This window comes from Borostomias antarcticus (genome assembly GCF_949987555.1).
Source record: "Borostomias antarcticus genome assembly, chromosome: 11".
NCBI lineage: Eukaryota > Metazoa > Chordata > Actinopteri > Stomiiformes > Stomiidae > Borostomias > Borostomias antarcticus.
The window spans coordinates 13,887,738-13,901,777 of record NC_140244.1 but is presented as its reverse complement, the minus strand read 5'-3'; the positions used below and the strand labels follow the sequence as shown (position 1 = coordinate 13,901,777).

The following is a 14,040-nucleotide window of genomic DNA, read 5'->3' as shown; positions in this document are numbered from 1 at the left end:
TGCAAACATGTCCTTTGATAGATCGGTGGTTCTTGGAGAGCCGCGGGCGGTGGGAGAGCGCTTCTCTAGCGGTGTTCAGTTTCAGCCCCACAACCTCTGTAAACATTGGCGGACAATGACATCCGAAGAGGAGATTCACCCACTCCATTCTCACCGTTTAGCTCGCATTGTTGCCCCTTTAAACAAATGAGCTGCTTGGGCTCACTCAGACCCAGGCAAACATGAGGAGGTCGGACCAAACTCACGTTTTGAAGTTTGTCATATAGACTCCAAGCAAATAGGATGTGTCGAGGTTGGTGTTAAAGGCTGTAGCCTACCATTCCCAGTCTAGGGAGGCTGGTTGAAACAGGAACTTAGTGAAATGATCTACACCATCTAGGGATTTTTAGGGTTTGTGTGAGTGTGTGTGTGTGTGTGTGTGCTTTCCTGTTTTCTGTTGTTTTTACATGAGGCAGCTCAGGACCTCTCTGCCTGCCTTTGTTTCAATGTCAGGGGTTATAGGGAAGCACAGACAGGGCAAAGTCAGGAGCTGAATGTGTGTGTGTGTTCATGTGTGTGTGTGTCCATATACATTAAAATGTCTCCCATTCATTCCCGCATTCATAGATTCAGTCTACAATCACGTGTTTGCTTTTTGTTTGAAGGAATGCCTTTAATTATTCATTCAGAATGACAAAAGGGCCAATTAAAAGATTAGACTGGCTGCAGGGGCCGGCCAGTGAGAAGAGGGGGGTTGGAGGGGAGCAGGGGCGTTTGATTGGGGATTAAGACCTCCCCCCTACGTTCCCGGGTCTTCTGCTGTACCCGTGCGGTTGATCCTTTCAGAGGAAAAGGCCTGCATATCTTCTCTTGGAGTGATACTCCTAATCCTGGATTGCTCCCACTGTCTCCCCATGATGTCTCATTTAAAGCTGGCTTTGAAGGTCATAGTAAATGGGGGTCTGGTCAGCTTGGCCCAGGGCAGTGGTGCACTCTGGGTAGAGTAGGTCTAGGGACTTATAGGGAGATGATAACCCAACATAGACTGAGAGAAACAATGACACAGGAACAAACTATTAGTGAGGTAGAGGCTGTAGCTCAGTAGGGTTTTTGTGTTTTTTTTTTTTGGGGGGGGGGGTATTCCATTGCCTAGACGACTGTCCCCAGTGTGTGTGTCTGCACAGATTTCACAGGCCCCTGATGGAATTTGGTAATGGAATTTTATAGCCTTCAGTGGGTGAGGGAACACTGTAAATAATATAGAGTGTCCGAGCGCTCCGGGGGCCGACACACAGGCCTGTCCTGGGATGACTGGCTCTTCTCCGGGGGGGTCACTAGCCCTGGGCCAGGGACCGGGAGGGCCTCAGCACACACCCCCATCACCCTCCATGAACTTGTCTTGGACATTGACTTTTCCAGTCTATCTTGTGTAAAACCCGTCATAGCTTTTGTGAATATTTTCTATTTTGAAGATCCAAAAAGGTAAGATTTTTCTATCATTTTGAGAGAGGCGGGGGGATTATGTGAGTCATGTGTCATGACATGGTTCTGTTCCAGGAAGAGTGTGCTGGTTAGTCGTATGGTACAGCACCTGTCTGTGTATCGCCCGTCACTGTCTCTCAAGAGGGCGTATCTGAGATCTGACCTCGCAGGAAGTGCAGATCCTGACTTCCTGTTGCAGGTCAGCGATGAGCAGTACTTGCATAGCTTTTCATCTGAGCTCCTGAATGAGACATAGAAGTGGTTAATCTTGGCTAATTGATGGTTTGATTGATTTAGCGATGATTCTCTATGTGGGCCTGCTCAGGTAGAGCACGCACAAAGTTTAGCTTCCAACCCTGCAGGAATGGGAGTGTCCTACAAGTGATACTCTGAAAGTCTATACTTGAGGAATCGCTGTAAATGAAGTATCAGTTGATTCATCTCTCACAGGCGTGTTTTCTGGTCTTGAGAGGAGCTGGGGGATTCTGGGTAGAAGAGTCGAGGATAGAGGAGATGAGGGGTGGCCAAATGTTGACTCGGTTTTATCAAAAAAGGGGTCGAAATAAAAAGGTAGGTTTATGAGGTGTTGTAAAGAAGAAAGGCTGCTTTGTATGCATGCCTGTGAATGAGAGGGGCAATACTCATTTAACAACGTACCCCTAAAAAGACCCTCACAGACACATGGGCTTCCTGTCCACCACTCTGCATGGGAAAAACAAAACACATATTTATTGAAGTTGCACTTCATTATACGTACAGCTTTGCACTACTTAGACGAGAGATAGATGCTCTTAATTAATAGGTTAATTAATAGGTTTCTTTGGATTTTTCCATAATATCCTCCCCATATCTGCTTGTGGACGACCAGTAACACTGGTCAATGCTGCGACTGTCCAGATTTTCATAGAGCATCTGTGTTTATGTATGTGTGACTTTGCCGTAAAGTCCACAACTGTGTGTCGTTCTAGTAAGGGTGTGATAACTCCTCCAGGATTTTGTAGTGTGTGTGTGTGTGTGCGTCTCCCCCTCTCTCGGCCTGTGTGTGCTTGGTATAGTGTGTGTGTGTGTGTGTGTGTGTGTGTGTGTGTCTCCCCTCTCTCGGCCTGTGTGTGCTTGGTGTAGTGTGTGTGTGTGTGTGTCTCCCCCTCTCTCGGCCTGTGTGTGCTTGGTGTTGCGTGTGTGTGTGTGTGTGTGTGTGTGTGTGTGTGTGTCTCCCCCTCTCTCGGCCTGTGTGTATGTGTGTGTGTGTGTGTGTCTCCCCCTCTCCTGGCCTGTGTGTGCTTGGTGTTGCGTGTGTGTGTGTGTGTGTGTGTGTGTCTCCCCCTCTCTCGGCCTGTGTGTGCTTGGTGTTGCTGTTTTTATGGAGCCATCTCCTGGACAGTAGCCTGGTTTTCACAGCCTTTCCTTTGAAAGGGGCTCAGAATGACAGGAAGGACTCCTCCTCCTCGGTCCAGGGCAGGAAGGCTGGGGGCCGGGGGGGGGCCGGAGGGGGGGGGGGGGGGGGGTTGGCTGGGGATATGGGACAGGCCAACACTACCTCCATGGAATAGAATAGAATAGAACGTTTATCTGCCATATATAACCAGTACAGGTACATTGGAACTCTTGTTATCTCTTGTCCTTACAATCCCCTATCAGCACTAACCAATCAGGGCAGGGCTGAGCAGAGAGGGGGGGGGGGACACACACACAGGTATTGGACATCAGACAGGCAGCAGATGAAAGAAACTTCCAGAGCTTTATATTTCTACTGACATCCCCCCTCCCACTACTATCAAAACTTAGGAAATCCTCTCTGTATAACATCAGTGAGTTGATCCATGTGTAATGGCACATGGCCATAGGATGTTCAGTTCAAAGATTGAGTCATCTTAGAGGATATGGATTTGAAGACACACATGGGACTTTTTTTTTCCTGTTTGCGTGGATGTTGGGAATGGGATGAACGTGTAAATGTGTTCTACATTTTCCCCTCGCCACTCTTCCTCCAGGCTTTCTGTGTGTGCGAGCATATTTGCGTGTGCGTCGTCGTATTCATTCTCAAGGCTCGCCGACAACTGCCACACGCATTCCAGCATGTTCGTGTGCACAAAGCACCCCACATTCGCACACGTTCACACGCACACACGCATTCCACAGCGCGCCGCTCAACATTTTGTGAGACGAAAAGTTATGTAAAAGTCAAATTTGCAAGCCAAATGAGTCTTTGGAGAACTGATAGCGCCCTGGTTTGGAGAACAGCCAAGTCAAATCTAAGTGCCTGCAGTCATGCGATCAGATTCCATCTACTGTTGCCTCAACAATGAAACAATCCTTGATTTAAAAAACCCCATCTCATATCAATGATACTCCAAAATCCTGCTCAATATCTTTTATGAGAGAAAAAAAAAGCTACCTACCACCAAGATAAAACAGTATAACACTTCTTAATGACCACGGGTGTGTGTCGATAACACAAAGATGCCCCACTTCATGGAGGGCGTCTTTGAAGCCCATCAGGCCAAAGGCCCACTCTGGAGTTGAGACGTCTCAGCTGCCTTGCAGGCCATTCGTCACAGTCTGTCGCCCACTCAACCGCACTGCCTGGGACGACTGAAAGGACTCCTTCATATCAGTGTAGAATCAACACCGGGCTTCATCTCTGTGTGTGTGTGTGTGTGTGTGTGTGTGTGTGTCTGCTGTGTGTGTGTGTGTGTGTGTGTGTGTGCGTACCTGTGTGTGCACCAGGTATGAAAACACATTTCTCACTGCTAAAATCCACGTGAGGTACGTACATTACATATGGGTGAAAAGTTAATATAGACATTCATGGTTTGAGTGTTGTAGCAACCGAGCTATATACACCTAACAGAGCTAACACTGACAAACGATGTTGTGTAACTGATTCCTATGTGTCTACCTTTAGATAACACTAGTATTTCATCGTACGTAAGTCATACTGAATAAAAGCCCACTGATAAGTGTATAAAAGATAATGATCTGACAGTTGGTGCTTTCAGAAGCTAAGCTAGATCCTAGTTAAGTAGCCATGTTAAATGGCAGAGAGGGAAAGAGAGAAGAAGAAGAAGAAGAGAGTTTGAGAGGGCCGAGCAAAGGTGGTGAGTCGGTGACACGAGAGGGGGTTGAGATTAAGATTATGGAGATGACCCCGCCCCCCCCCCCCCCCCTCTTCCTTTTGTACACAGAAGCCATGAGGGGATTAGAGGTAAAATGACAAGGGGCGATGATGGCTCTGCTGCCCTCCCCCATCCCCCGCACCCCCCTCCGAGCCCACTGGCCAGGCTGGCACACGGCACTCAGGACTGGGACTGTCATGCTAATTGAGTCCCAGGCTTCTGGGCTGATAAGGAAGGCCTCGGGTTTCAGAAGAACTTTTGTTGTTGTCTAAACAGAGCCGTGTTGAGCCGAGGAGACGCTGGAGGAGGAGAGAGGGTGGAGGAGTGACAGAGGAGACGCTGGAGATGGAGAGAGGGTGGAGGAGTGACAGAGGAGAAGGATGGAGTGTGGAGGGAGGCGTGGGAGGGGCCGGGTCTCCTTGCTTGTCTCATCTGTGTGTTCTATAGAGGTGCGCTGACTGATGTTGTGACAGAGAGAGGTGAGCTTTGGGTGAGGAGCGAGAGAGAAGGAGAGAGACAGAGAGAGAGAGAGAAGGAGAGAGAGAGAGAGAGCGTTTTTTCAGGCTCAGTCTCAGTTCAGGGTGATGACAGATCCTGTCAGACCCTGGCTCCCCAAGCCCACTCTCTCGCAGACAGGTAAAGCCTGGATTCAGCTACTAGCCCCGCCCTGTCCTGTCTGCACCTCCTCCCTCCCTCCCTCCCTCCCTCCCTCTCTCTCTGTCACTCGTTTCTCCTCCTGTCCATTCTACCTCCTTCTCCCTCTTTCTCTCTGCCTCTTCTCTCTTTCCCTCTCCTCGCCTCCCCGTCTTTCCCCCTCCCCTCTCCCCACTCTCTAATCCCCCAGAATCCCCCTCTCCCTGACTGCCCCCCCCCCCCAGCGTTCAGACAGTATCCGTCACTGCCTCTCCCCTGACGCCCGAGGACGCTCCTACTTCTCAATGGGAGGCCTTTCCCCACTGTTCTCCCAAGATGCCTCTCTCCCATTGTCAGTGTTACTACATAAACAGAAACACAGCTTTGGTTATAGTGTCAGTCACCTCCTCCACCTCCACCTCCTCCCCCTCCTCCCCCCACACCTGGTCTGGCTGCTTGGCTGTTTGGGGAACGGGCTGGGACCGGGGGTTGGATAGCCTCTGCTTGTGAACACACAGGGAGCTTGGCCTGTACCATCAGAGGCACATGGTTGGTCCTATTCTCTCTCCATGGAACGGTGATTGTGGCTCTGATGTCCAATAGCAGGAGCACAAGAACTGGATGAATCACAAGTAGACTGTTTGTAGTGGTCATTGGCAGTAGTTGTAGCAGTAGCAGTGCTGGACCTGAGAGTAGTTGGACCCGGCACATATAGCTCAGGAGGTAGAGTGGCCGGCTGGGGACGCAAAGGTCCCCAAGTGTGTTCCAAAGTGTGCTTGAGGGTGACGGACGCAGGACTTGCTGGCAGCAGCTTGGAAGCAGGAGTGGCAGTCAGCAGGGCCCTCCCGCGTCCATCACTACATCTGGGACCCAGGAGGTGGCACCATAGGAGGAGACGACCTACCACGCCGGCAATGGACCACACTGAACCGCCTGCGAACTGGGGTTGGTCGTTTTAAAACATTGATGAAGAAGTGGGGCCTGGCAGACAGTGCGGCATGCGAGTGCGGTGACCCTGAACAGACAGCCGAACATATAATCACCACTTGCCCCTTGTACAGACCACCCTCGGAAGCCAGCCTCTTTGACCTAGGACCCGAGATGTTGGCATGGCTACACGACACCGAGTTGGACCTCTGACGTTACACGAAAGAAGCAGGACGCTGAACCCCAAAATCACTTGTGTGGCACGGTGGCGCCTCACAACAAGAAGATCTCCATGCATGACTGTGCGGAGTTGGCATGTTCTTCCCGTGTTCCCAACCATGGCTAACGCTGTCCGTCCCTGGTGAAGGCGGGCAAGTCTGCTCCCCGCTGCCCCCGGTGGCAGGTTGGTTTAACGCAGAGAAGCAGTTCATCGGCGACCCTAATGTGTGTGTGTTTCCTGTGTCGGCCATTACACCACACGTGTGGTGAATTAAGTGTGTATCACATGCTGTACGACAAATAATGAGTTCTTCTTCTACTACTTAGTGAGAATAGTTCTGGCTGTAATACTGGCCTTTGTGTTAGTAGCCAGTTCTGTTGTGACAGTAGTAGTTGGAGTTGGAGAGCTGTGTTGGGGGGTTGTGTTGGATGACTGTGTTGGGGGGCTGTGTTGGAGGGTTGTGTTGCGGGGCTGTGTTGGAGGGATGGTTGTGTTGGGGGGCTGTGTTGAAGGGAGGGTTGTGTTGGGGGGCTGTGTTGAAGGGAGGGTTGTGTTGGGGGGTTGTGTTGGAGGCCTGTGTTGGAGGGAGGGTTGTGTTGGGGGGCTGTGTTGGAGGCCTGTGTTGGAGGGAGGGTTGTGTTGGGGGGCTGTGTTGGAGGGAGGGTTGTGTTGGGGGGCTGTGTTGGAGGGAGGGTTGTGTTGGGGGGCTGTGTTGGAGGGAGGGTTTTGTTGGGGGGCTGTGTTGGAGGGCTGTGTTGGAGGGTTGTGTTGGGGGGCTGTGTTGGATGTCTGTGTTGGAGGGTTGTGTTGGGGGGCTGTGTTGGGGGGTTGTGTTAGGGGGCTGTGTTGGAGGGTTGTGTTGGAGGGCTGTGTCGTCATGGAGCCGGTGGTGTGGTGGTCTTGCAGCCCATCTTCCCAGTCAAGGTCAAAGCTAAAAGGTCATGTTTTTATTCTACACGTCGAGGCTCTGGAGCCCCCTGTCCTCCTCCACCTCCCTCTCTCTCTCTCTTCATTTGTCCCTCTCTTCTTTTATTAGATTATTCCTTTATGCCCCCTCTCTCTTTTTGAAGTCTCGCCACTCCTGTTAAACCCAGGCCCCAGTGTGTGAGAGGGGGGCAGGGGGGCTCGTAAGGGGCATATTTGGGCCGGTCCTGTAGTGTTCATTGAGGGTAGCGGGAGGGAGGGGGCTGTGACTTTGGATTTTTAACCCCAGATTGGTGTTTTTTCTTTCTGTTTTACGGGCCGGGGTTCCAGGGTCCAGCTGGTGGTGTGAATGGCTGCCCAAGGTGACCGGGTCCCCATAAAGAGGTGGTCGGCCTGGCCCAGGGCCTCCCTCCCAGCCCAGACACAGCCTTTATAGGCCGGCTTACGAGCCGGGGCCTCTATTAAACCCTGGCCAGCCTGCGCTGAGGAATTTAGGGCCAGGAAACAAGAGGGGGGGGGGGCAGGGGCAGGGGGGAGGTGAACTTGGGGTGACTGAAGGTGAAAGTTGAAAGACATGTTAGGGGGAATTGGTTGGTCCTCTTGCCCAGTGTCTGCAGCCTAGTACGTAGTATGCAGCCTAGTACGTAGTGTGCAGCCTGGTACGTAGTATGGAATCGTGTGTTTAACTGTCCGTGTGTGTGAGTTGTCTGGAGATGTTTGTATTGTGTGTGCATGTGGTTGGATAGGATGGTATTTTATGTTGTTTATTTTGATGGTTTTCATTGGCAGCAGTTGAATGACTTTGCCTGTGAGGCAACAAATGGTGTTATATTGTGTGGCCTTTCACCAGAGGGACAGACAGAGAGAGACAGCAGGGACAGACAGAGAGAGACGGCAGGGACAGACAGAGAGAGAAAGCAGGGACAGACAGAGGGGGACAGGAGGGACAGACAGAGGGGGACAGGAGGGACAGACAGAGGGGGACAGGAGGGACAGACAGAGGGGGACAGGAGGGACAGACAGAGGGAGACGGCAGGGACAGACAGAGGGAGACGGCAGGGACAGACAGAGAGGGACAGCAGGGACAGACAGAGAGAGACAGGAGGGACAGGCAGGGACAGGTAGAGGGAGACAGCAGAGTCTCATAAACAGTCTGACCCTGTTTGTTCAAATAGGTCTCAAGGTATACAAGCAGGTCTGGTTGGGCAGGCATTCAAATAAAAATGCACACACACACACACACACACAGACACACACACACACACACACACACACAACAAAAACACACCATTCGGTTTTCAGAGACAGGCAGGCAACTTAGGTATGCTGCACTCCCACTCTCTGGTAAGTGGAGACGCCAATCAAATCTCAGCTGCCAATCAGCATTTTATCAGCAGAGCCATCTGGCCATCAGCTAATTGTGTCTCTTTTCCTCTCTCTCCGTCAATCACCCTGGCCTACCCCTCCTTTTTCTCTTAAAATGTTTGCCTTTGAGCTTGCCTCCTGGGTAGGGCCTAAGAGGCAGGCTATGGGGGCAGGGCCTTGTTTGTTCCATGTGGATACATATCAGACCGACCTCAGGGAAACCGCTGTGGTCCTAAAGCCAGTCTTTTATTTCATTGTGGGTTTCAAAGGCGTTTAGAACTTTGAGGATTGTTTTCTCTGACGTCACAGACATACTCACAGAACCTGTTAGAGTGTACACAAATTAATGTCTCTCTGTCTCTCCCTCTCTCTCTCCCTCTCTCTCTCTCTCTCTCTCTCTCTCTCTCTCTCTCTCTCTCTATGTCTCTCTCTCTCTCCCTCTCTAGCGGTGGAGACCCAGAGTACCAGTTCGGAGGAGATGGTCCCCAGTTCTCCGTCTCCTCCTCCCCCTCCGCGCATCTACAAGCCGTGCTTCGTGTGCCAGGACAAGTCGTCAGGCTATCACTACGGGGTCAGCTCCTGTGAGGGCTGCAAGGTGGGACACACACCGGAGACACTGCCTAGAGGACGAGACCGGACAGCCAGAGAGGGGCTACCCCATTCTGGAGCAGGACATAAAGATGTCCACTCTGCCCTCTTGTGGGCTCTTTATCTAATCACACTTATAGCCCTTTTCCACCAAAGTAACTCGTGAACTGGTCCGGTTCAGAATTCTTGGAACCTTGGTTCCATCTAGGGAACGGGACCGCGTATCGACTAGTTTTGAGCGGGACCGTTGTACATCATTATATCATCACGGTTCGCGCTGAAAAATCTGATATTTTTTGGTGCCGATTCGGAACCAACTTTCGGGTTCCAGAACTCATTTATTTTTGGTCGAAATGCTTGGAACCGTTCAAAATTAGGTTCGCGAACCGGCACTGAATCGGTTCCTTCTTGGTGGAAAAGGGCTATCTGATGTAATGATCGTGGCGGTGCCAGTGTGATGAAGACGTGCTAAACGGGGTTTCCCTATCTCTCTCGCAGGGGTTTTTCCGCCGCAGCATCCAGAAGAACATGGTGTACACCTGCCACCGCGACAAGAACTGCCAGATCAACAAGGTGACCCGGAACCGCTGCCAGTACTGCCGGCTGCAGAAGTGCTTCGAGGTGGGCATGTCCAAAGAGGGTGAGTGCCTCCGAGGTGAAAGACCCAGGGGTAAGGGAATGGATGGATCTGAATGAATTGGAAGAAGTAACCCATTTAAAAGTTGACTACCCACGCTCTTGTACCGCTGGCTGACGCGTCTCTCCCCTCTGTTCCCTCCTCCCCCACAGCGGTGCGGAACGACAGGAACAAGAAGAAGAAGGATGTGAAGGAAGAGGTGGTTCTACCCGAGAGCTACGAGCTCAGCGGAGAACTGGAGGAGCTGGTCAACAAAGTCAGCAAAGCTCACCAGGAGACCTTCCCCTCGCTGTGCCAGCTGGGCAAATACACCACAGTAAGACGCACGCACGCACGCACGCACGCTCGCACGCACACACACACACACACACACACACACACACACACACACACACAGGCACACATACGCACTCACTGCCTCATGATGTCATGTCTCTCTCTGTCTCTCTCTCTCCCTCTCTCTCTCTCTCTCTCTCTCTCTCTCCCACAGAACTCTAGTGCTGACCACAGAGTCCAGCTGGACCTCGGGCTGTGGGACAAGTTCAGCGAGCTGTCCACCAAGTGCATCATCAAGATCGTGGAGTTCGCCAAGCGCCTGCCCGGCTTCACCACACTCACCATCGCCGACCAGATCACCCTCCTCAAATCCGCCTGCCTCGACATCCTGGTACCGACGCACGCCCTCTCTGACCCCCGTCCCCAACCCCTCCTTCTCTGTCCCCCGTCCCCAACCCCTCCTTCTCTGACCCCCGTCCCCAACCCCTCCTTCTCTGTCCCCCGTCCCCAAACCCTCCTTCTCTGTCCCCCGTCCCCAAACCCTCCTTCTCTGACCCCCATCCCTAACCCCTCCTTCTCTGACCCCCGTCCCCAAACCCTCCTTCTCTGACCCCCGTCCCCAACCCCTCCTTCTCTGTCCTCCCCTCTGTTCTTCTAAAACTCCTCCTCTCCACTCCCCTGTCCCTTGTTGCACACTGTGAATGAATGAATGAATGAAACTTTTATTTAATATGGACATCACAATTCCATTAGAACAGTCCCAGTGGACAGACCAGATGCATTGCTTAAGTGTTCGTAGCACAAGTGCTAATTTTCAACACCAGTCCATAGGAGGCTTTTCTAAACATGGGTTATGTGTTGTGTATGCCTGCTCACTGCTCCCACGGTTCCTCAAACGTCCCCTCTCAGATGCTGAGGATCTGCACGCGCTACACCCCTGAGCAGGACACCATGACCTTCTCCGACGGCCTGACCCTCAACCGGACACAGATGCACAACGCCGGCTTCGGCCCGCTCACCGACCTGGTGTTCGCCTTCGCGGGGCAGCTGCTCCCCCTGGAGATGGACGACACCGAGACGGGCCTCCTCAGCGCCATCTGTCTCATATGCGGAGGTACTGCGCCCCCGGGCTGAACCACTGGGACGGGGGGGGGGGTTCTTTATTCTGCTGTAGCCGTGTCACTTGTACTTGCTGGAATATAGATTATAGATATTGCATTTGCAATAAGTATTTCTCCATTCGCAATCACCAGAAAAAGAGACAGATTTCAGCGGATACAAACATACGATAGAATACAACACAGTGTAAAGAGGCCCTGAGTCTTTGTTCTGTTAGGTAAAGTACCCTTGTTCACTTTGTCCCCCCCCCCCCAGACCGCATGGACCTGGAGGAGCCCCAGAAGGTGGACAGGCTGCAGGAGCCCCTGCTGGAGGCGCTGAAGATCTACGCCCGGCGCCGCCGCCCCAACAAGCCCCACATGTTCCCCCGCATGCTGATGAAGGTCACCGACCTCCGGGGCATCAGCACCAAGGGTGAGGAGGGGCTCTGGACCCGGGACACACACACATGCACAGGGCTCTGGACCCTGGCCTGTCTGTCTCTCTGTAGAACAACACACACATGTCCTGATCCTGAGGGCCTCATTTATGAAGCAACCACAACACAATAAAACAAGACATTTTTTTCCAATGCTTTTGTAGGTAGGATGGATTCTCAATACTAATGTGACTACTACAATGTGTGTGTGTGCGTGTGTGTGTGTGTGTGTGTGTGCGTGTGTGTGTGCGCATGCGTGTGCGTATGTGTGTGTGTGTGTGTGCAGGAGCCGAGCGGGCCATCACCCTGAAGTTGGAGATCCCGGGCCCCATGCCGCCCCTGATCAGGGAGATGCTGGAGAACCCCGAGGCCTTTGAGGACAGCAGCGACTCTGGGGACAGCGCTGCCAGGGCCCCGCCCCCCACCGGGGCCCCGCCCCCCGCCATCCAGGCCATCAAGAAAGAGAAGGAGGAGGAGAGGAGCGTGGAGGAGTCGGCCCTGGAGGAGGAGGAGGAGGAGGAGGACTACGGGGAGGAGGAGAGGGAGAGGGGGGCGGACAGCGACGCGGAGCCCTGGGGGGAGGCGGCGGGGGGGGCAAGGAAAGGGCCATCGGGGAGGGCACAGTAACACACACACACACACACACACCCCAACACCAACACACACCAACACCAACACACACCCCAACACCAACACACACCCCAACACCAACACTAACACACCAACACACACCCCAACACCAACACACCAACACCGACACACCAACACACACCCCAACACCAACGCACACCCCAACACCAACACACCAACATACACCCCAACACCGACACACCAACACACACCCCAACACCAACACACACCAACACACACCCCAACACCCCGACTCATCCCTACAAGCCCCCCTTCCAATAACAAGGGTCTTCTCCAAGACCTGGCACTCACTTTCCTCTGCTGTTCCACTGATTACACCATGCTACACACACACACACACACACAGAGACACACACACACACACACACAAGCATTTCCATGTAGTCTGGGAAACAAGGAGAACGAGCAAAAAAAAAAAGAAAAGCACTAAATCTCAGAGAGTTGAGACCGGGGGCTGTGAGACATCATCACTGTGCCAAGAATGAGACTGACCATTCACTGCTGCTTCCCAACCTGCTTTCCACAAGCCTGGACCGCAGCTGGGGAGAGGTGGACACCAGGAACGCACTCACACCCTGTCCACAAGCCTGGACAACAGCTGGGGAGAGGTGGACACCAGGAACGCACTCACACCCTGTCCACAAGCCTGGACAACAGCTGGGGAGAGGTGGACACCAGGAACGCACTCACACCCTGTCCACAAGCCTGGACAGCAGCTGGGGAGAGGTGGACACCAGGAACGCACTCACACCCTGTCCACAAGCCTGGACAGCAGCTGGGGGGAGGTGGACACCAGGAACGCACTCACACCCCGTCCTCAAGTGCAAAACACCAAACGACAACTGCAACAGCCAAACTCTTCACACGGACACCACCTGCCACCAATTCCATTGTGTTTCTATCGACAAAACTATTTTACTTCGTTTTTTTTCCCCAGTGTATGACTTTTCCAAAACATGTACGCATTTGTATTTTATCCTATATATTCCTGTGTGTTACTATGCATTTGTCTTTTTTCTCCTTTTTTGTTGTTTTGTATATTTGTGCTGCGATCATGCTCGTGAGGCATGATATCTCAAACTCATAGATTTTCAAAATGTTGACGCAGCTGACATCACAACCTCCTGGCGACCCTAACTGGCAACCCTCTGCTGACCTCTGACCTACCAGTGTGCTTGTCACTCCGTAGTCCATAAGAAAGACCTCTGCTTGATAAGCACGTCAAGCAAATCATAGAATTTGATTCATAGCCTTTGAGCAACATGCCTCACACACACATGCACACACACACACACAACATTGTTTACTGTACATTCACAAATGTGTGCAGGGTCAATTTACTGCCAATGCGTTGACTCAGGGTAACTCTGTCAGGACCAAATCTCACCAGTGAGTAGCTCAAGTAACGGAAAGGCCATGCAGTGAATATTAATCCTAGTCTCCAAACAAAATCATTGCAATCTCTATCTTAAAAAGCAATATAAAAGTGTATGCAAATCCACAAGAAGGAAAAGCCATTTTGATCAACCTGTAATAGGAGTGTGTGTGTGTGTGTATATGTGCGTGCGTGTGTTTGTTGTGTGCGTGTGTGTGTGTGTGTATGCATGCATGTGTGTGAGTTTGTGTGTGTATATGGGTGTGTATGCTTGTGCTTGTACTTTTGTTACAGAGAGAATTTGTCTCCAAATTATTGTATATTTTTCTA

The 14,040-nt window shown here is 52.0% G+C and overlaps 1 protein-coding gene across 1 annotated transcript in view; it reads left to right on the top strand.

Moving 5' to 3' along the window:
* The window catches only part of LOC311315310 (retinoic acid receptor gamma-like), a gene marked incomplete at both ends in the record, with an annotated part of 25,760 nt that extends 13,449 nt beyond the window's left edge, over positions 1-12,311 (top strand). Inside the window, 7 exons of the mRNA XM_084445951.1 lie at positions 9,093-9,241; positions 9,733-9,874; positions 10,024-10,187; positions 10,362-10,538; positions 11,057-11,261; positions 11,522-11,680; positions 11,971-12,311. Of these exons, the coding sequence (XP_084302077.1) occupies positions 9,093-9,241; positions 9,733-9,874; positions 10,024-10,187; positions 10,362-10,538; positions 11,057-11,261; positions 11,522-11,680; positions 11,971-12,311 (1,337 nt within the window). The remainder of the gene's footprint in view (positions 1-9,092; positions 9,242-9,732; positions 9,875-10,023; positions 10,188-10,361; positions 10,539-11,056; positions 11,262-11,521; positions 11,681-11,970) is intronic.
* Between the last annotated feature and the right edge of the window lie 1,729 nt (positions 12,312-14,040).